At 38.4% G+C, this 23,311-nt stretch overlaps 2 protein-coding genes across 4 annotated transcripts; one reads left to right on the top strand and one right to left on the bottom strand.

Moving 5' to 3' along the window:
- Positions 1-13,855: 13,855 nt before the first annotated feature.
- Positions 13,856-14,571, top strand: LOC129244463 (mediator of RNA polymerase II transcription subunit 28). Its single transcript, XM_054882105.1, has one exon. It carries the CDS (start codon positions 13,929-13,931, stop codon positions 14,463-14,465), a length of 537 nt encoding a protein of 178 aa, XP_054738080.1. The 5' UTR covers positions 13,856-13,928; the 3' UTR covers positions 14,466-14,571.
- Positions 14,572-14,628: 57 nt separating this feature from the next.
- LOC129244444 (uncharacterized) lies at positions 14,629-21,749 on the bottom strand. Of its 3 annotated transcripts, none has more exons than XM_054882085.1 (6): positions 21,430-21,749; positions 20,266-21,339; positions 16,906-20,194; positions 15,644-16,842; positions 15,156-15,560; positions 14,629-15,098 (listed from the first exon to the last, which is right to left on the bottom strand). In XM_054882085.1, exons 2-6 carry the CDS (start codon positions 21,280-21,282, stop codon positions 14,874-14,876), a joined length of 6,135 nt encoding a protein of 2,044 aa, XP_054738060.1. In that variant the 5' UTR covers positions 21,283-21,339; positions 21,430-21,749; the 3' UTR covers positions 14,629-14,873. The 3 variants fall into 3 exon arrangements, with proteins under 3 accessions (XP_054738060.1, XP_054738068.1, XP_054738052.1); XM_054882093.1 differs by having other exon boundaries at positions 21,496-21,749; XM_054882077.1 differs by having other exon boundaries at positions 20,266-21,749.
- Between the last annotated feature and the right edge of the window lie 1,562 nt (positions 21,750-23,311).

The following is a 23,311-nucleotide window of genomic DNA, read 5'->3' as shown; positions in this document are numbered from 1 at the left end:
TTTTGAGTTAGTAGGTATAGGGAAATTTTGTATACTCTTAATATGGGAGTTGTTCGGCAGTATTCCTGTCCTGGTTACTGAGTACCCCAGATATTCGATTTCGTCATATCCAAATTTACACTTTTCCAGATTGAGTTTTAGTGCGCGCAAGGTAAGTCTGGTTAATACGGTCTTCAGCAGGTCTACATGTTCGTCAAATGTTTCGGTAGCGATAATAATATCGTCCATATAAATAATAATTTTCCTATTATCAACCATATCTCGAAAGACATGATTGATAAATCGTTGGAATACCGCAGGTGCATTCTTCAGTCCGAATGGCATTTTCAGAAATTCAAACTGTCCATTTGGAGTCACAAAAGAAGTTAATGGTATGGATTCAGGGGCCATATGCACCTGATGGAAACCGCTTTTCAAGTCTAATACTGAAAAATGCCTTTTATTTTGTAAATATTCGATACAGTCATCAATCAGAGGTAACGGGTAATTATCCCTGATGGTAAGTTTGTTAAGGGCCCTATAGTCTATGCACATACGGATTTTACCGCTCTTCTTTTTCACTAATACTACGGCTGAGGCATACGGCGAGTCACTCGGTCTTATGATCCCCTCTTCACGAAGTTCATCAATGATGGATTGCACTTGGCTGCGCTCCAAATATGACAATCGGCGGGGGGCGGAATGAAAAGGAACGTCAGTTGTCAAATGAATCTTCATCTCATATTTGTATGGTTCGGGCTTTATTTTTGACTTTAAATAATTATCATTAATAAGCTGCTTTAATTTATCACGACAGATTTTAGTCATGTTAGGACACACGTCAACATTACATTCGTCAGATGAAAAATCAATATGGAAAATGTCAGGTACGTCAACGGCAGTGAACTCACCCAAAGACAAGGAATCATTTAGAATGATTTTACTAGCATGGTTTCTTCCTAACTCATGCTGTTCCGCAACTGCGATAAATGCATTCGAGTCGGTTAAAGAATTTAAGCTTTTTGGCTCCATAAGGGACCGTATTTGAAACAACTTATGCTTACTATATTTCTTCAGTGCCTTTGATAATTTAATGTTAAACAACCCCAGGAAGTCACGGCCCAAAATAATTGGCATAGTCATATTTCTATTGGAAATTACATTTAATTCAATTTCTTCAATTTTTCCACAGTATTTAACAAAAGTTTTTAAAACATAAAGTATTTCAATATATTTCCCACCCATGCCTTTGTATTTTTGAACTGGTCTCTTTACACATTCCTTTTGGACCCCTTTAGGAACCAGTGACTCCTGGATAAAGCTAGTCGGAATAATTAAATGCGCCAACCACGTCATGGTCTGTATCCACTTGTACGGCAGCAACTTCTCGGGGCTTCAAAACTTTTGGTGGGTTCGGGCAGGATCGGTGATCGTGCCCCATCTTCCAACATCGGAAACAGGCGTCATTTGGTCGCATAGGGTAAGGGCAGTTGGGTTTGATGTGGCCATCCTTCGAACAATTGTAGCACTTTATTTTTTGTTCGGCTGCTGGTTTTGTTGTTTTGGGAGCTGCTGTCTGTGCCGTGCCAACTGCAAAATATTTGTTTTGGAAACGGATCACCAGCGTCTTGAATTCGTCTAAGGTTCGGGCCGTCATAAGGATATGCGAGTTTGGGACATTCCCGATTCCATCAATAATAAAATCAATAACCTCAAGATCGCTGACATTGGCTCGTTTTCCTAAGGCTTGCATTGTCAGCACATAACAGTGCAGCGACTCATCTTTCCGCTTCCAGCGACGTTGTGCCAACATCTTATATATCTCATGCCGTGTGACGGATATGTCGAATTCGTCTTTTAGCGCTTTTCTTAGCGCACCATAGTTCAACGCTACTGTTGTCGTCAGGAAAACTTTCGCCGTGCCCGTCAGCGAACGACGAAGTGCAAGCAGTTTAAATCGGTCGTCAGCTCCAGTCGATTCCATTAGATCCTCAAAATCTTTTAGGAATTGGTTCACCGTTAAAGTGACATCATCTCCACTGAATTTGGGGATGGCATGTTCAAGGTCCCCAAATTCCAGACGCCGTATACTCTGATTTTTCGGACGGCCTTCGAGTTCTTCGATTTGTTTGGCCAGCTTGAGAATTTCTATCCGCTTTTGCAAAGCTGCGATCTCTTCATCTAGACCAATAAACATACTAGTCCGTCCACAGTTTCTAATATTGGTAGCGTCAGCAGCGGCACGTACGTCAGCAGCGGCACGTACATCAGTAGCGGCAGAGTCAAAAACATCAGAAGCGGCAATAATATCAATAGCGGCAGTAGTATCAATAGCGGCAGTAGCATTAGTAGCGGCAGTAGCACTAGTAGCAGCATTAGTGTCAGTACCGGCAGTGTCGTCAGCAGAGGTGAAAACGTCGGCAGTAGCAGTGGCATCAACAGCGGCAGTACCAGCAGTAGCGGCAGAATTTAAATTATCGTCATTTCTTGAAATTTCCGTGCTCCGAGTGGCTCCTACCACATCCCGCAGCAATCGGCGCAATTGGGTTGTCGTTGCTGTAGTTGGAAATTCCACACCAGCCTCAGTCAGCACGTTAGTTAGTTCTTGGCGAATATTTGCCATTATCTCGCAAAATATTAAAGTTATCTTTAAAATGTGTAGTTTATTGGGTTGCGTTTGCACAACCCCACACCTGAGTTGTAAATCGAGGGTATTTCCAGATATTTTAAAGCCGGATGGCTCACGATTAAATTCTGATAGAAATAAAACGACTGGCTATTTTTACGATCCAAGCGGAAGTGACTTCCATTTTATTCTTTCTTCCATTTGTCATTTAGGGTTGCCTTATTTTACTTAATACTACATCTCTTCTTAGCATTACTCTACGTTTACATTATTGGGTGTATCTTATACTATGCCTACACTTACATTAACATACATTCCATCAATAGGCGACCTTAAGGGTTTTACAATATATATCTTTTATACTTCATGAATAATCGCGGTTCCTGTTTTTCTGATACAGACTGTATTCGTATATTAACGATTTTTAGTTTTTTGTTTGTAATAATAAAGATTTTAATAAAATAATAACTTAAATAAGAAATAATAAAAACCAGCACAACTTGCAGTCTCGTCACTGAAAATCATTTGATGACACCAAATACAACAAAGCACTAAATAGCGTTACAAGTTGCTTTACTTATGGAACGCTTTGAAATCAAGCAACATCCAGCAGTGCATCAAACATCATACAAAGTTACAATTGTATGCATAAATGTTCGTACATAATTTTGTAAAATGAAAATGAAAATTTTTTTTCAAAACTGAATGGTGCCCCTTAGCATACGTTGAGGCAAATAATATCACATTTTGCATCCTTGTTTCTGGGATAGAAAGTCAATCTTCTACAGGTCTGCCAAAAGCGACTAAGAAGCGAAATCACTCCACCTAATGTATGTATGTATGTATTGCTTAATGCAAAACTTTTTTGTCAAATATTGAGAATGAGAATTAAACTTTTTATGTAAAAAATTCAGGGCCGCACCTATGTCTTTGTTTAAAAATCATCCAGTTTTACCATAAATATTATATTAAATGGTTGGTTTTATCTACTATGGATACTTGTACACGTAATATAAGATATTAAGATATTAAAATTGTATACATATTCAGTCAACTAATAAAACGAGAATTTAATGTAACAAAATAAAAACTTATAATCCAAGTAAAATGACTTTGATAAAATGTTACCCGGAGGATAAACACCTGTAGTAAATTGGGTAAGTAAGTGCATATTTGGTATTTATATTAGAATAAGAATTTTTGTAGTTGCGATTTCCTAACTCCGCTCCTCGAAATATTCAAATGGTATGCTGTATTCAGATTCGAAATGACTAGTTTCGAAATCAAAGCGAATCTATTAAAGGTGGTGTTGGGAAATCAGATGATTTTGTTTTTTTTTTTTTTGCTGTGTCCATGTGGCTGTCAGCAGAGCATAAAACAAGGCGAATTAATTTTTTGTTTTCTACTTTGCCGTGGCAATCAAGCGTAGAAAACATTGTTGTTGGTCTAGCGCCACCAACTTTAATAAATGCGCGTTGTTCGAAACTCTTTTTCTTGTACGTTGTAAAAACGCCAGGATGATAGATTTCAAGGTTTGCGTGTTAGCTATTACCGCCGATCCAGTGGCACGAATTTAACAAGATCCAATCTATACATAACCGCTTAGTTCCGTTTAAATCTAAAATTTAAACAAGTGCATACATGTTATAAATAATTAACGGCAAAACTTTCCTTTACTACCACGATATATTTGAATGGGGGGCAGAGAGGGAGGGGGCGTGGCACCACCCACCACGCCCATTAGAAAGAGCAAGGTCATACCATTATAACTGTGAAAGCTCCAACCTCCTAGTGTCCCTATGGAACTCCCAGGAGAAGTTTAAAAATTAGGTTTTATCCGACCGCATTTGCAGTTTGTACTGAAATACAGTTGAAGAGAAGAGTATACAGCAGTCGTCAACCCAGCAAGCATTTAAATTAGGTTTTACATTTCATAGCACTTATTAAAACGTGGTTTTATCGTAAAAGTTATGAATGCCGATGGCGAAAATTCAGGTCAAAAATTGTCCGATTTTGCATTATTTCACTATTTATAAAATTTTTTTTTTGTAAAAATATTTCTTTTTGTAATATACCTATATGTATATTTGGAATCAAAAAAGCGCCGCAGGCGAAAATTTGGACTAAAAATCGCGCGATTTTTATTCCAAATTTTCAGTATTTGTAAAAATAATTGTTTTTGTAATATATATGTATATTTGAAACCAAAAATCGCCGCAGGCGAAAATTTTGACTAAAAATCGCGCAATTTTATTCCAAATGTTCAGTATTTGTAAAAATATTTGTTTTTGTAATATATATGTATATTTGAAATCAAAAAAGCGCCGCAGGCGAAAATTTTGACTAAAAATCGCGCGATTTTTATTCCAAATTTTCAGTATTTGTAAAAATAATTGTTTTTGTAATATATATGTATATTTGAAACCAAAAATCGCCGCAGGCGAAAATTTGGACTAAAAATCGCGCGATTTTTATTCCAAATGTTCAGTATTTGTAAAAATATTTGTTTTTGTAATATATATGTATATTTGAAATCAAAAAAGCCCCGCAGGCGAAAATTTTGACTAAAAATCGCGCGATTTTTATTCCAAATGTTCAGTATTTGTAAAAATATTTGTTTTTGTAATATATATGTATATTTGAAATCAAAAAAGCGCCCCTATAAATAATAGAAATAACAATAAAAGAAGTGTTCCCTTTTGGTTGACTGGGTTTTTCTTATTTCGCTTTGTTCTTCTCTCTCTCATCGTTCGTTTGACAGTTCGCTCCTCAAATTTATTCTGCACGGTATTACAAACGGTTAGAAGAACATTTGTAATAATAGAATTTTAATAGAATTTGGACTATTATGTAGTAAAAATAGCTTTAAATCGAATCTTAATGTAATAAAGAATGTTTATAAGTGATTTTGTTACTTTTCTGTGTTTGTATTTAAGTGAAATAAGCGTCTGTAATAGGGCATTTTTTCAAGCTTATGCAAAAAATACGTATTTTTAACGTTAAATATTGCTATTAATTCTTAATTTTAATTTATAAAAAGTAATACAAATCAAAAGGCTGATATAGTGACTACATTTGCGTGTTATAATTTTTAAATTCGGTCCACGCACTTAGACATTATAAGCAAATATATCGTGGTAGAAAAGGAAAGCACAGCCTAATTAACAAATACTCACCGCGATGAGTTCTTTTACTTTCTTAGCTGACCGCGACTGCTTAAGATATGTTCTCGTCCTGTTTATATACAATTTTAGGTGAACGGTTTCACCAATTGCATTTACCGTACATTAATAAAGGGTGGTTAAGTTTCAAGGGCCGGTGTTGATTTTGAATAAAATACAATTTTTTCAGGAAATTATTGTCATTTCTCTTTATTATGATAATATTGGTATGGCTCAATTACGTATGGAACAAAATATCACCCAAGTGGCCGCCGCTGCCTCGGCGGCACACCTCACTCCGATGGTCCAAATTTTCGATGACGCTGAGGCATAATTGAGGTTCTATGCCGTTAATGTGCCGAATTATCTCATACTTTAGCTCTTGAATTGATGCTGGCTTATCGACGTACACCTTTTCTTTCAAATAATCCCAAAGAAAGAAGTCCAACGGTGTCGTTGGCGTTTAGGTGGAGTTCACATTCAACATCGGCCCTTGAAATTTAACCACCCTTTATAAGCAGCCACAAAAGTGGAGAAACGCATCCCGGTTTGCAAAACGGTGGTTATATACATAAACTGGAGAAATAATAAACGGCAAATTTACAAGAATAAAACATAATGACAAATAACTTAAATAGGTAAACTGCGTAATTAAATAAGCGGGGCTCCGCAACAGCTATGGTGAAAAAACAAATTTTGATGGAAACTTTGTCTGACACGTCACTTGGGATATGTTTAACAAAACTTAGCTTGTGTAAGCGGCCGCCGTAGCCGAATGGGCTGGTGCATGACTACCATTCGGAATTCAGAGGGAACGTAGGTTTGCATCTCAGTGAAAGATCAAAATGAAGAAATAGTTGTTTCTAATACCGGTCGACTCACGGCAGTAGAGCTGAAGCAAACTGTATGTATTCGGTACTGAGTAACGGGTGCGCTCTCTAGTACCGAGTAACGAAACGTTACCCACGAATATATTTCGTTACTCGCATTTTTTGTAGTATGAGTTCAGTTCACGTAGGTAAGGGGGCGTCCATAAATTACGTGAGGTGTTTTTTTTTTAATTTTCTATACCTCCCTCCCCTCCTGGTGAGATGTCGTGAGATTTTATTCAACCCCCAATCTCACGTGAGATTTTTCAAAATGTGGGTTTCTTATGTAAACGCGTTGGATTGTTATTGTAAAAAGAGAAAAAAAAAATTTGCTTCGTGCTTTTATTTACAATTAGTTAAGACTAGTAATCAATATTGCTCAGAGCTATAAGTGTAATAAAAATTTAACAATAGAAGACTTAAATCGTAACTACTGCGATTAAAAACAGAATATTTTCTCTAATTCAGTCCATGGAGAATCATGCGCGGTTTCAAGAGAGACTATTGGGACCAACATGTCCACATGATTTTCAGTAAAATCATCTGCTCCTTCAACTTCGTTCTGATCTAGCCACGCTAAGCCGTTGACGCTTGCGCACAGTAACTCATTAGCTCGTCTTGTGACAATCCGTGAGGGTCGCACTTTGCGGAACATACGCGCTTGCTTAGCTGGTGCAATGTGAGCTGCTCGCCTGTGCTCTGCAGCTCTTGTGATAGATGCGAAGTAAATACCGCATGTACTGCAGCATCTTTTCTCTAAACTATCACGTATACTTGGGCAATAGAGATCATAAGGTGTGCTGATGAATGCATTCAGCGGTTGAATCGGTAGGCGTATTCGAAATGGAGCAAATGACTTTCCGTCATGTTCTTTAAAGTCCGAAATTGTCAAACGTCCATCAACCTGAGTGATAGGGTATGGAGGTGGCAGAAAACGGTCGTGAAGAATCATTTGCAGATCACTCCGGCGTGCGCTGAGCACTTAGGTCAAGCTCCATATGCAGCTTAGCAATCTGTTTCTTCATAGTATCTTATGCTGGAGTGGGACGTACGTTAGATGGTGTAGTGTTCGACATAGCTTCATCCTCATCATCGCTGATCACAAGAAACTGATTTTGAATTATGTGAAAACAGTGAAGACCGCGCTAATAGTTTGTAGTTATGATTTTAGCATATTTTATCAAGAAATTCACTGTTTGAGTTTTTTTTATGCTATTAATTGTAACATTAAACTTTATATAAAAAAAAATATTTTCTTAAAAAAATATATATTTAACCTACCTTTTGAAGGTATGCTAAAGCAGACCGAACTTTTCTCTCAGTGGATTCCCTGAGAAGCCGTTCAATCTCATGTTTAATGTGATGTATTAACTCTTCTTCATAATTTTACCACATCGTCGTGGCAGGACTTCTTCGCCTTATAGACGTATGCGTTATAAAAATCTTGATAGCTCATTTTAAATTAGTAAGAGCATGAACTAAGTCGAGTAAAACATTTACAAGAATAAACAAAGAAGGTTGGAACCTGTCCGTGTGTCGCTGCCACTCAGCTCGTACGCTCTTGTTCATCGAGTCGCGCGTTCGGCTGATAGTGGCGCGAAAACAAACGACGGGCTGCACTGTACCGTAAATTCAGATTAAATTGAGCTATTTGGTATAAAACAAATATGGTGGTTTGACAGTAGTAATGTACATATAACGTCGAAGTATGAATGAAATTATTTTCTTTCGAACGAATTAGTGAATGATCTTAATCATACTACGATTACGCTTAAGACTAAATCTTAAGCATGTACAATCTGGATAATGGACCAAAATAGTATAATTTTTTTTGTTTCAATCAGAAAAAAAATTGCGTGATATTTGCCGAGACCCCCCCCCCCCCCCTCTCTCCAACGTAAGATTAGATGAGATTTGACTCGACCCCCTCCCCGCTTAAACATCTCACGTAATTTATGGACGCCCCCTAATAGGTTTATACGTGTATAAAAACGTTTGCTGATGTACGTTTGTTTGCGCATGCGCGTATAGCGCACGCTCATTTCTTTCAGCAGGCGAATGGCAGACACTGTCAGAAATAATAAAAATTCTGAAGCCATTCAAAGAACTCACTGAAGATATGTCTTCAGAAAAAAAGGTGACTGTTTCAATGGTCATGGCTTCGACGGAAAGTATGGCCAGAATTTTGGTCAGTTTAACTATGAATATATTAACAGATACAGGAAAGAAACTGGCAAATAAAATACTAACGGAATATAAAAGTTACAGAATTGTTACAGGCACCCTGTGTTATCTAAAGCAGCACTATTAGACCCGCGTTTTAAGAAGCTGGCATTTAGGTTTGATTTATCTGCGAAAGATGCATTGAAAACTGAGCTGAAAAACTAGCAACACTGACGCTGATAACGATTCAATTTGGAAAGATTTTGACGCTGTGACGACGTCAGTGTCAGCTTCAAACTCTGTAGTTAGCAGCAGTATTATTACTATGAGGCAATATTTAGAGGAAAGAATTATATCTCGAAATGAGTGTCCTTTGAAATGGTGGCAAGCACGGGCAATTCTATAAGCGGAGCTCTCGAGCTTGGCTGATAAATATTTATCAGTTATGGCTTCTTCTGTACGATCTGAAAGGACTTTTTCCAAATCGAGCCAAATATTAAGCGAGAAGCACAGCTCTATTCAGCCAAAGGGAATGGAAAAGATTTTAGATCAGGAACGAAAGATTTTTGTTGTTTAAATGTTATTGTCAAAAAATACTTTTTGACACCTATTTGTTGCTTTTTCATTATAATTTGGGAGATTCAGCCAATACTTCATTTGCAGTTCTCCACTTTCTTGTGACGTCCCAACGTCATAGTGCCCATTTACACGAGGAGACATCTGGAAGGGAGACACTGGAAATTCTCTTTTCATGTCTCATTCGCGGCCACACGGGCAAAATTGTTTTCGGCAACATTTGGACATTTAATGCTTTAGCATCGTCTGGTTCGGATGTATTCTCGCACGCGCTTACATGTAATTTCTTAATATATGAATGAAAAATGCAAACTGGTTAAATAATAAATAATTTGTTGTTTTTTTATTTAAATATATTTATAAATTGTTGTACTTGAATAAAAAAAATTAAATTAAAAATACTTCATACATAAATAATTAACTTAAATTAACTTAAGTATCTAGAAATGCGGGGAAAATTAGAATTCAACGTAAACATGCCCCATAATATATTTTAAATTATACCTACTTTACTAGCAAAAATAATCGTGCATTTCCCAAGCAGTGCTCGGATGTTTGTCATCTTCCGTTTGCTTGAAAACCAACACATAACTCAGAACCTTCTCCCACAAAAGAAGAAAACAAATGAAGCAACTGTCAAAAATTGCTTTAAGATTGGAAATACGAATAAGAAGAGCAAAGCGTGTCGCCAGTACAGGAGACAAATTCCCTTCTCTCTTCCGCGGCCGTCCTTCACCCCCGAACAAAATGTTTCCCTTCCAGATTTCTCCTCGTGTAAATGGGCACATACTGTACGCGTACCATACGATACAACATATTCGATTCGTTGCGTTATGGATAAGGTATCAAAAGTAACGAGTAACGTAACGATACGATAGTAACGAGTACTCATCGTTATAGTAACGAACATATACGTGTTTGCTTTTTTGACGTGATAACGTCTTATAATTCGATTTAACAGGCTGCACGCACGAAAAAATGTGTCGTTACCTTGCTCATTGCCGTTACCTTGCGCATTTGTCGTTACCTTGCTTATTGTCGTTACCTTGAATGAACTGCAAGCGAAAGCGCATAACGAACGACAAAGCAAACAAAGCAAACGAACGGCAACGTTCGACATCTTGCTCTCTCGTACTTAAGTGAGCGTATATGTGTATGTATATGCGCATATGTACATATATAAATTCACGTATTTGTATTTGCATATGCCTTCTTATTGATTATTATTAATTTGATTTACTTGAAGAATTTATATTAAAATAAAACCAAGTTTGTTAATAATATCTGTTGTTTTAATGTTATTATTATTAATTTTTTTATTATATATGAAGGAAAAAATGTATGGTAATATTTACCACATACCTTATAAGATATGTTGTATACTAATATATAATATGTATATAAACATGCATATAAATATACAATTTCGCGCAATTGTCAAAAAAACAAATCTATATGTAAAGATGCATATAAATCATATGGACATATCAAATATACGAATCTATTTCGTACGCAAGCAAATGTAAGCTAATGTGCTTGAACTGCAAGCGAGAGCGCGGAACGAACGACAAAGAGCACAATCGGCCGCCGCGTTCGGCAACGTTCGACATCTGGCTCTGTCCTACTGGAGTGAGCATATATATGTATATATACGCGCATATGTAGGTATATAAATTCACATACTTGTATTTGCATATGCCTTCTTCCTGTGTGCATGGTAATGAACCCTTTCTCTGTTGAGAATAGGATGATGATAGAAAACGTAGAAAATGCAAGGGAGTGTTTCGAGTGTAAAGTGTCTTGAAAAAGGCAAATCGATGATGATGCCTCTTAGTGTTGTTGACTTATTAACGTCTGATGCACATTTGAAATTGAAGATATCTTTCATGAATTTGATAAATGTTTCGTCATTTTTCACGTTTGTGTAAATGTAACTTGACCTATTCCATTGCAATTCCATTTACCTCCTCCTCTATATCCATAAAAAATATTTATCAAACAAATAAAATTAAAATTTTGTTTTGAAAATTGCAACCATTCCATCAATATTTTCTTATGACGTTGTCACGTTAAACTATCGTCAGTAAACCGACTTTACAGACAACCTCTTTTTTCGTTACTTTTACACCTCTACACGGCAGGCAATGGCAAACCTCCGCGTATATTTCTGCCATCAAAAAGCTCCTCATTAAAAAAATATCTGCCGTTCGGAGTCGGCTTGAAAGTGTAGGTCCCTCCATTTGTGGAACAACGTCAAGACGCGCACCACAAATAGGAGGAGGAGCTCGACCAAACACCCAAAAACCGTAAACGCGTCAATTATATATATATATACGTATAAGTGACATACGAAAAAATCAACACAGCCAATGATCATACCATTGCATTCCTATATCACTAAAAAAACTAATTTTTGTTAAACACATCCCAAGTGACGTCAGTCCATCAGCCGATGCTATCGAATTCGCTCAAAAAATCTTTTCATCATGGTAAAAATGTGCATTTTTTATAATAGGCGCCGGTAATGACACACCAGAATGCACTGATTTTGCAAATTTTAAACAAAAATTAGAGATTTTCAGTTTCCACACCACCATTGAGGTTAGTATTTAGTGCGCGGTTGCCCAGTAGACTTATATCACCCATATACGCCTGCATATAATAAAAATAAGCACAATTAGTATAAAATACATAAATAAACAAAAACTTTAAAGATTTATATTTAAAATAAATTATTCAAAATTGAATTATAAAACTAATAAAGTAATGAACACGAATCCAATAAGTATAAATTAATACATAAAACATTGCAATTTTTTAATATAACTTAAAAACAGAGTTCAGATTAATGCCAACCAGGCTAACCTAACCTAAAAACAGAATATGTTAAAGCAGATAACCTTATATCGTAAAAATAGTTAAGTATATTTGTAAAATATCTTAAACTAAAATTCAATTCCCTTACCTACGCTCTTCAACCATAAAATATTTACATATTATATATTGTATAAAAATTTACATACATAAACCAACAGACAGTTTTCAATAAAAGTAGACGTCCAAAATGATATAAGAGGCTTTGGAAAATTCTAAAAACACACTTTAATTTAAATTATTAGAATATAAATCAGCCCAGAGATTGGCAATGCTTCCAAGTACCAAAACGAGCTTCTGGGCGCGCTCTCACATAAAATAAAAGATTTGCATCTTATTAGGCGTACATTGTTGTACATTTGATTGTCATGAATTCGCCTTGCTTCATTCTATGCTGACAGCCAACTAGACACGGCGAAAGAAAAAAATAAATCAGTTGATTTACCGATACCAACTTTAACAATGCGAACTGAGTGCTATAGATGGCGTCTTCCCAAAACCGTTACTTTATTTTCGGCGATTTTTAAAAGTGTGGCGTCAGCTCCTTTCTCAAACTACAAAAACCAAAACGAACAAAACAAACAAAAGGAAAAGAAATGACATGTTTGTGAAAATTCAGTGAATGGCTTGGTAATATGGTGATTTGTGACATTTAAACTAAACAAACTAATGAAAACGAAATGACGCGCGTTAAGGGAGTATAAAGCCTCTGAATGCAGTTTGTTTCGTTTTGTGCGGATGACGCCGTGACAAAAAAGTGTGTGAGCATGTTTATAACTTCTTGCATTTCTTCCTCTTCCTCCTTTTGTTTGTATATTTTCGGAGCCTGACGTCACAGCGAATTCGAAAAGCGCAATAAGGAAAGGCAATATATGCCTCCAGTAGAGAATTGCGGATATGTTTATATGTGGCAGCTCTTTCATGTTCTTCATTTTGTCTATTTATTCGCAGCGCTGATGCCAAGGTGCTGATGCATTCGGTTGTCAAAATCGCGAAAGATAAAGTACCGATTTTGGGAACGCTCTAATCTTAGTCTGTGCACTACGAACGATATAATTACCTGTTTTTGGCTGCCGTTACTATTTAACCACTTATCTCACTCGAAAGAGCAATTTTGGCTCCTAACAGTTCTAAAAGTGCTACAATGAGAATGACGGAACCGACCAATTATGACCTAGCTCAATAAGAATGGTAGAATACGAGACTGCGCTATGCCAGGCCGTGTTGTCAACACAAAAATAAACAATAAGAAGAGGAAGATAAGTGAAAGCAAAGAAATAACTGCATTTAGAGCAAAGCACATTAAACAGGTAACAGCAGTAGTAAATTTTCAGTTTTTGTTTAAGTTACTTTGAACTTTAAATTTTTGTTTATAGGCTTCATTTACACTCGTGCTTTTACAATTCAACAGGCAGCAGTTCATTTTTATCATTTTGTTTAATTAAACAATCACAATATTCATTGATTGATTCGCAAATAAGCGAACAAAGTAACGGTTTGCGAAGGGCGGCACCTTTATATTCTCTGCATCATTTTTTTAATTTAGTGAGTCTGGCAACTACATAAATGAAGCAGTGTATGGCTTTGACGTTTGACATTTAACATTTTTTATTTGTTTGCCAAGCAATTTGCTTCAGTTGAATAGTTTTCTTCCATAGCGTATATATAAATAAGTAAGTAATGGCTTCGTCGAGTAACGAGAATGGCAATCTTATGGACGAGTTCGAGGAAGCATTTCAGGCATGCCTTTTATCGTTGACCAAACCAGAACCCAACACTGGCACAAATAAGGATGAAATAGAACTGGAAGTGCAAAAAACCACAAATCGGTTTATCGACGTTGCCCGGCAGATGGAAGCCTTCTTTCTTCAAAAACGCTTCCTCGTCTCAACGCTAAAGCCAGATATGTTAATAAAAGATGAAAATCAGGACTTGCGCAATGAAATCGCCCGCAAAGAGCAATTACTCAATAAACACTACAGTCGCTTAGAAGAGTGGAAAGCGTGCTTGTCCGATATACAAGCAAATCAAGGTGTACACAACAGACCCATTGGTGGAGTAGGAAGCACAATAGCCGCTATGAGTGAATCGGTTGGAATGGGCGCGACGGGAATGGCCGGACCGGCTGGTCTAAATATACCACAAGGCCCTAATAGACCAGGTGTTGGCGGCATGTTAAGCAATATGCCAGCCTACGGAGTAGCTAGACGATTTTAAAAATATCAGCTATTAACTATAGACACGTTTTAATCCACATATTCAATGTCGAAACTTTCTACGGGTTCAATAAATTTAGAGAACTACTAAGTACTTTTATGTAAAAGTTGGCGTTAGTTAGCACTTATCAAAAATTGAAAAATTCATCGAAAACTCAACAGTCTCACTTTAAATTTTTGATCTTTTTTAATTAAGTTTTAGTAATATTCACTAGTACTATTGTATTTGAATACAAGTTAAACTTCTTATCAAAAAGGAGTAATTGCTCATACATTATCCATGTTTTAGCTATTACGTCAATTACTATTTAATAGTTACTTAAGTTTATAATCATGTGTTGCACATACAAATGGTTGTGTATAATTTCTCACATTCATTCATATAATAATATTCTAAAAAGAACTCTCTTTAAGAGGTGCTGCTACCGCTGTTTTGTTGTGACACAGTTGATTGCTTGTCTGGGGTATGTTGCGTGCTGGTAGTAGCGCCAGTGCGCGGCGTTAACGAGACCACTTTCATATTTTGCAATGACTTCAGATTTAATGTGTTGCCCTGAAAATTAGGCGAAAGGAATATCTGTCCACCACCTTGTACAGCCAAGACCACACGACCAACATTCGATGTTTTTGCGCCCTGCGAATGAATAAACATTTTATTTCATAATGTGCAACTGCTTATTGAAAATATTACTTGTTGAGCCGTATTCTTGACAGAGACCACCTGTGTCTGAGGCTGTGATTGATGGTGGGCTGCTGGAACTGCCTGCTGTGACTGCTGCAAACGTATTGTCTGCCCGCTGCTGCCGAGCACCACAGTCTTTGGTAAATTCATCGTTGTCGCATTATTTGTTGCTTCAGCACTGCTATTCACCACCATACTACCAGCTGCAGTATTACCAGCAACAAAACTTCCAACGGGAAGTGTAGCCACGCGTTGCTGCATTGTAGCTCCAGTCGACGCCACTGTTTTCACAGACGTGGGCATTTGTTGAACACGCAATATTTGATTACCCATAATAACGGTTTGCATTTGACCGCCGGAGTGTGTTGCAATTACGCCAACGTTACTGTTTGGTGTAGCTCCCTTGTTTTGTTGCTGCACAAATAGAGTATAGAAAAATGCATATTAAATTCGGCACATATTTATACCATACAATAAATAATAAATAGGTAACTCACATTTCTCTGCAACTTTACCGTCTGCCCTCCAATTACCATTCCAGTAGTTTGTATTTGTTGGGGCTGGCCGGAGTTTCCAACGTTTTTAGTAACTGTTGTTGCTGGCTTGGTGGCAAATACCACCTGCTTTCCTTGTAAATTACTAATATTAAAGCTACCTCCTACACTCCCAACGTTAGTTGCATTTTTGATCAAGCGTATGTTGCCACCTGCGGTTGTTGCACCAGCCACAGAATTGGTTGTCGTTCCTGTTTTGGCGAGCACCTTTGCAATTTGTGGTGCTGTCAACTGTCCACCAGCTGACACCAATATCCGACCGGAGCCCCCACTTACCAGTGTAGTTTTCGTTGATGTATTCGTGCTATCAGCGGCTTGCGTTGTATTAGACCGCTGGGCATTTACGCTTCTTGCTTGTGAGACAACTGTATATGTGGTTGTATTCCCGGTTGATGGCATAAGCTGAGGTTGTTGTTGTTGTTGCTGTATGACATTGCTTGTTTGTACGCTTTTAACAATGGTGCCAACATTACTGCTTGGGCTGATTTTCAACGAACCACCACTACTTTGTTTCTGAAGTAAACTTTCTAATGAAATTATTTGTCCACCAGAAGTTGTCAGGATACGAGTACCGCCCGCTGTTGCAGCTGTGACAGCAGAGTCATTGGTGGATATTGTGATGGCTTGCTGCTGAGACTGTGCATTTGTAGTTCCTGTCTTTAATACCCGTGAAATACCTTGCCCCTGAGAAACCATTACAGCCACAGCTTTACTGTTTGCCGACTGCGCGCCTGCAATTCCACCAGATGCAAGGGATGGTATCACTGTCAGTGTTTGAGCGCGCGGTACTACTTGATGCATTTGTTCCACTTGTTGAGTTTGTGTTTGCGGTGTGGCATTGCCACTAGAAACAACTTGCACCGATTTGAAATGAATGTTTTGTTGCTGCTGATTCTGTTGCTTTATATTCTGCAGAAGAGCTCGCTGTTGCTGAGAAGTAAGGTTGGTTGCATTAATAGTATGCACCTTGCCAGTAGATGTTGCTGGGAGGGTTGATGCGGAGGTTTGTGAGCCAACAGACGCCGCTGCACTGCCCGCAGACTTCTGGATGACCGCAGTGGTTGGTGTTTGTTGCATAAAGATGGTTTTGCCTATTGTTTGTGTACCTGGACCGACTGACTGAGTAACAATAGAAGTGTTTTCTGAAAATACGAAATAAATTAAATAGTCTGAATTTCTCAATTTGATATGCTAATTGTAATTACTTAAAAATGTGGTCTTATCGATGACACGTTGTTGTTGATTTGATGCAGGGGATGAAGGAGAGGATTGCTTAACGACAATATGTTGGCCTTGCTTTTGCTGCAACGTTGCAAACGTTTGTGGTGACATTTTTATCAGCGTAGATCCACTGGCAGCTGTCACCACCGAGGCGACACCACACGTTTGGGTGCCGCTACTACTGCTCATAAGCGATATGTTTCCTATGGATTTACCCTGCTGCGTCTGAGACCGTACAGCTCCTGCGCCACTGCCGCCTGTCACAACGCGATGGCCAATAACATGTACTGGCTGTTTTCTACCACCAGCAGGGCCGGTCGACGTGGATTGCAAAATTGATTTCACTCCGCCGCCCCCGATACTCGGCACAAGACGTATGATGTTCTTCGCTTGTGTCTGCTTTTGTTGTTGCTCCGGTGTCGTACTTTCAACATTGCTAATGAACTGTGCATTATCCATATAAATCGTCGCCGTACCTTCACCTGATACTGAAGAAACCGGCAATGTCCGCAAATTTGGTTCCTTAGCTACAAAATTTTGGCCTTCAACGCCTGCAGTATTTGTGATGGCATTTGACATACTTATTGGGATTATGAAACCATGCGTATGTTTTTGTTGCTGCTGCTGGCCTATAGAGTTTTGTTGCTTGAAAATTTGTTGATGTGAAGCTTTGGTTTTTGACGTGGAAGCTATTGTTGACTGGCCCCTAATTTGATTGATGATGATCGGTTTGTTCAGCGCTACTTTCTTTCCACAAAGTGTGGCACTCAAAGGCGAGGACTGTTGCGTGGCTAATGGAACGGGGGCCCCCGTTGAAGTTGTCACGACTGTTGCATTCGAAACGTGCACAGTTTGAAGACCAGTTGGCGTAGCAATAATTATCGGCGTAGAGTTGCCGCTTGCAGAACTCAATGACGATATGTTAGATTTGGTTGGTGACATAGTTAAACCTAACTGCTTATTGGCTTTGTTTTCCTCTGCAGTGATTTCAGCAGACGGTGTGCTCTTTGCGAGAATTGCTACGCGCTGCTGGATTCTCTGATTGTGTTGCACCTGGGCATCCATGCCAAGGGTGTTGCTGACTTGTCGATGCTCTTGTTGCCGTTGCGAATGGGACTGCACAGTTGATTTAAGCAACGACTTTTGTTGTTGGTGTGGTATATTGTACTTTAGTGGCGGCACTGGAAGTGAGCGGTTCACCGATGGTTTAGATGTAACGGATATAAGCTTTTGCTGCGTTATAGCACTTTGACTACTAACTATAATTGGGTTTGCTGGTACCAATGCAGGCATGGAAAAGGTAGCGCTGGCTTTTGGCGTGTTGTTCGCAACACTTACGATTCCAACATTGTTCTCATCGTCGCCAGTAGTAACAGCATTATTATTATCGCTTATTTCAGATATTGCTTTGGCGCCGGAGGCGCCCTTTGCTTTAGGTTTCCGATTAACTACTTTTTTAGACTTTCCAATACCTTGATGTTGCTGGTGTATGCGCTCGAAGTCCTCTTCGCTCCGATTACGGTGGAGATAGATCCATATCTTTCGCTTAGGATCGTAGCGTACACACGGATCATGTTCCGTGTGCATACGGTCCAACGCCCCACTCACAGTTGTTTGTAGCACATTTTCGCCTTCCTTCAAATTTATGTATTGCGAGCTCTTCAGCAGTTCAGCGATATCGGCTCGTGTACCTTCACCATTTGGCAGGCGGGCGGTGGCATCCCGGACTAGTGTTAGTATAGTGACGAAGTTTGGACGATTACCGATCATCATGCTATGGCCACGGGCCTTTGTTAACGCATACATTTGTGTGTATATTCCTTTCACCGGGCCAACCACGCTTTCATAGTTATGCATCCGGTACGTGTAAGCACGGTGTGGCTGGTCGAATCGTTCACGCTCCTGCCGTTGGAACTCAATGACTTCCTCGGGAGTCGCCGCACATACCGTCCATGTTGTGGGACAGCGTGGTGGCGGTGGTGGTGGAGGCGAAACCCCACCATCATATGATACCGGAGCCTCCTCTGCATCTATGGAGTGGCGGCGAGTAGTAGATACTCCTGTAGCGTCACTTGATGCTTCTGTAAGATTTTGACAAGATGCGGCCGGCGCTTGATCTGATACATCGTAGCGACGTTGCAACCAATAGTTACACAATATTGATAGGCGGGCATCAGAGTCACGACCGGCTCCAATCCACTGAAAAATATCTTGCTGTGGTTTGAACTCAATGTACGGTACATATTCTTCAGGTTGGTCGGTAAATTCACCAGCCAGAAAATTTATGGCGGACATTAGCAGTGCTGACCAATTGTCTGCTTGAGCATACCAGTCATTCAATGCCGTAATAGGATTACGAAGCCAAACGTCGATTCGTGAACGCAATTCGTTGTATTGCATTCTATGAAGGGATGTAGCGCAAAAGAAATCGCGTATAAGCGAAAAGAAACACGCATGGGTCTCTTGTATTAATTCCGACGAGACACCGATGTTTGCAGGACTGATTGGTTTCGTAGATGAATTTAGTGGTAATGTTTGTCTTTTAATTGGGCTTACTATCGCCGCAGCGGCAGGTGAAGGACTGCATGTCATGGAATTTGACTGTGAATGCGAACGATTTTTTTCAAAAGGTGTTCTGTTCATAGCTAATAAGGGCTCTAGCTTGGGTATGTTCTGTTCTGCCATTGAATCACGCTTTTTATTATCAGCCAGTTGAAATTTACCTTTAACACCCAAACTACCGTTCTCTTCCTTATGAGGTGTTTGCAACAGTTTCTGTGGCGGTAAGTCGCTGTGTTCAATAGTGGGTAAAACAATCTCATTGGAAATGACGAAACGCGGCAAAGCCTCCTCGCAAGTACCATAAGTTTCAACCTCTTCCTGTTGTAATTCCACTTCTCCATCGAGTATGTTAAAAGGCGCCCCATCTTCAGGCAGGAATGGATGTTGTATTGCGGAATTTGAATGGTCGGCCAAATGTGATTGAAAATGCTCGGTCTGTTGTTGCTCTTTTACTATTTTCGCACTGCCTTCGATTGGAATAGTAATGGATTTAGGAGCCTCATTTTTGGCACTCCGTGAAGTGTCAGTATTTCGTTCAATAGACTGAATGGGCACTAACGCTGGGGGTTCCATATTTGGGAGAAATTTTGTTTTTGGTTTTCGTCCCACTGTTTTGCCCATGCCAAAGAGGTGCTTAAAGTTGCTACCCATCTGAGCTCTTGCACATACATCTCGCAACCGTATGTCAGAAGTTTCAAAGTCAGGTAAAGTCTGAAATGATTCAAATTTGCATATTTACATAACATTTATACAATTTCAAAAATTACTATATAAAAGTTTACCGGTTCTGTAAGCTTACGACGTTTGTGATCGCGGATATAAGTTCGAAAATTTCGATTCGATAAACGCTGCTGTTGCATTTGCTGGTCAGCGCGTACTGCATCCTCATCAGTAAGCTCATGACGCCGCTTGAATAATGTACTGAAGATGTATCGGTCCGTAGCAGGTGCAGAGGGTTTTAGTGCTGTGGAGACATCAGCTTTTATACTGTGGTAAAAATCGTCCATCTTATTATCGCCGGCACCGAATTCCTCTTCATCAGCACTTAACTCGCCTGCTTTAAAGCCCAGTTGTTCTGAAATATGTTCTATTTCCTTCCGAAATCGTTTCCGAGAGCGCACGGTACACAACTTTGTATCAGCATGTAAACTATTCTGTTCCCGCCTTATGGTACGCTCTGAACGAATTGCTGATCCTGGAGCTGATTTATATACTGCACGTAATAAACGTTCTCTAGATAGAAACAACTCTTTTGCAAGCTGACTATAGCGTTCACATCTCTGAAACCTTTGTTCACGTCGACGTGATTTGGCAATGCTTTGACGCAAACGGAGAACGTCCGGTCTGTAGTTTCCATCTTCCAATTCATGTTGAAGGTCAGTAAGCGGGGAATGACCAAACCGTTTTAAATCGCAATTGAACAACATTACCAAGGTGCGCTGTCTCTCGACAGCTGCTTCTTGAGGTGTAACCAAATTTGTAAATTTCGGTAAATATTGCTCCAGCCTTGCGCGGGTTGACTCGGGAAGAATATTCCATGTATCTGCAGAAAAAAATTCGTGGAATACTTTTACATTTTCGCATAGACCGCGCGGTAAACGCAACACTTCGCTGTTAATTTTAGCTAATTCAAGTGCATCTAATTGCAGCTCGTCACTGTCCGATGTACATGATGTGGATGAACTCACACTAGTACTGCTACTCGAATTGGATTCACTAAATTCGAATGCACCACCGGAGGCACTCATCTCGGAATCGGACAGAGTATTTCTCGTATCCCGTTTGATCCGTTGCAACATAATCGCACTACTTTTTGCAATCTATATCGTTGTTTTTTCTCAGTTTTAGCCTTTTTACTGCAATGTAGAAATTTAACAAACCACAATAGTCAAAATTATTTCTCTATACCGAAAAACGAAAAGTAAAATTTTCCATTGAATGCAAACCTTCTTGCATCATCGTTTGTACTTTCATTGCAAGTACAGGCACATTATCTGTACCAAAATTATTACCAACTTTACAGGACTTTTATATATAAATTATTTATTTTCACGGCGCTTCAACAGTCCACGGCTCGCCTATTGTAAAAAATTTGGCTTTTATCCACGTTTTTTACACCTAAATATCACTCAGTAATATCTTTTACTCAGTTATGTCTACGTCGAAGGTGCGCTGTGAGCAATGCGGTTCCCTCATTAAAAATTTTTTCCTCATCTGAACATTTTTTCAGCTTTTCAATTTATTATTTTTCGGACGCAGCCTCTCATTTTTTAACTTTTCCAATTTCATCGTGCATTGAACATACCATCAATTGTCACTTACTTGTCATTTGTAGTATATTCAACCATATTTGGCGCATTCACGGTTACTATATTATCAAAATAAATATTTTATACCCTTGAACACAGTGAACGAAAACTGTACTCAAGTTCAGATTATTAACGATTTATAGGGTACATATTTAAATTGAACTTCATAGGTAGCTTTAAAAAACGGCAATCGACTGGGTACTGTGTTTGAGATATTTTGTAGGTATGAGTTTGATGGCCGTTAAGAAATAGAAAATTACTTAATTTAAGCTGTAATACAAGAATACAAAAAATTTCCGAGTTCATGGGATAGGTAAAACCCTTTTAATAGCTACATGTAATATAAATGTGAAAGCTTCTTGTACCGTCGTTTTTGTGTTTTTATTTGAAGAATTGAGTTATCCATTTTCAAAAAATTTCTCAAGTACTGAAATTTCCTATTACCAAATATTTCATTCGATTTTCGTGAGTACATTGAACTCGTTATTTATACCAATCGTTCATCCATATTCTTTTGTGTTGCACTTTATTGAGACGAAATCAACGGATGAAAATTGTAATATAGTTCCTATTCGATTTATGACTCATTCTTTTCGCTTTGTTATTCATCGTTAGTGTGGCACAACAGCCAGTTGTAATTGGTGGAACTGGTAAGTGCTTTTACGATATTTTGTGTGTATATGTAGTTAAATTTTTATGCATTATATGTATGTATATACTTACTAAATAAATAGAAAAAAAATTAAATCAGGTGCTCTGCTGATACTACCTGTTCAATATGTCGTGCTTCATATTGAATATTTATACACATTTATCTGAATTGAAAATTCACTATCTTAAGTGAATTGTAAATTAAAAACAAATACTATACACGGAGTTAAATTAAGTACATTAAAAAGGTTTTTATTTCAGAGATTAATTTTATGTTGAATGAAGTCACCTAGAGAAGTCTTGGCTTTTTCATTATTCCTTAGGTAAACTCTACACGAACAATAAGTATGGCGATATTTGGATTGCAATACTGGATCGTGAAACTTATTAGTCGTGTAGGGTGAAATATTGAGCGGATCATGCAATAATCATTGAACCCGTCTGCTCTATGCATATTTATTTCGCCAGTACGCGTCGTTTTACCATCATATCGGAAGTGGAAAGGGAATTTCTGCAGCCGTCGGTGTAGACGATAACAGATCACTAAATCTATTCGAAATAATTTATTTGAAGACTTTTTGAATTTCCTTTTTTCATTTTTCAAATTTTGAACCACGCAGCCCAAGGATTATGTAATTAGTGACGCGCCATCAAATGTATCTTTTTAACATTTAACATCAACTTATTTTTACGTAACCACATATACAATGACTCTAGATCCACCGCCGCCGTAGCCGAATGGGTTGGTGCGTGACTACCACTCGGAATTCATAGGGAGTATAATGAAAATCTCATAAGTGAGTACTAGTCAGGAAAATTATATTTAAAGCCTTACAAATTCCAAAAGAGAATGAACTATTATTAAAAA

Source organism: Anastrepha obliqua, chromosome 1 (genome assembly GCF_027943255.1).
Source record: "Anastrepha obliqua isolate idAnaObli1 chromosome 1, idAnaObli1_1.0, whole genome shotgun sequence".
NCBI classification, from domain to species: domain Eukaryota; kingdom Metazoa; phylum Arthropoda; class Insecta; order Diptera; family Tephritidae; genus Anastrepha; species Anastrepha obliqua.
The sequence above is the reverse complement of the archived record's forward strand: the minus strand, read 5'-3'. Positions and strand labels throughout refer to the sequence as shown.

Coding starts and splice junctions, on each gene's coding strand:
- LOC129244463 (XM_054882105.1), top strand. CDS start 13,929: ATGGCTTCGTCGAGTAACGAGAATGGCAATCTTATGGACGAGTTCGAG.
- LOC129244444 (XM_054882077.1), bottom strand. CDS start 21,282: ATGTTGCAACGGATCAAACGGGATACGAGAAATACTCTGTCCGATTCC. Junction 16,843..16,905: donor CGATAAGACCACATTTTTAA/GTAATTACAATT, acceptor TCGTATTTTCAG/AAAACACTTCTATTGTTACT. Junction 15,099..15,155: donor TCAAGAATACGGCTCAACAA/GTAATATTTTCA, acceptor ATTCATTCGCAG/GGCGCAAAAACATCGAATGT.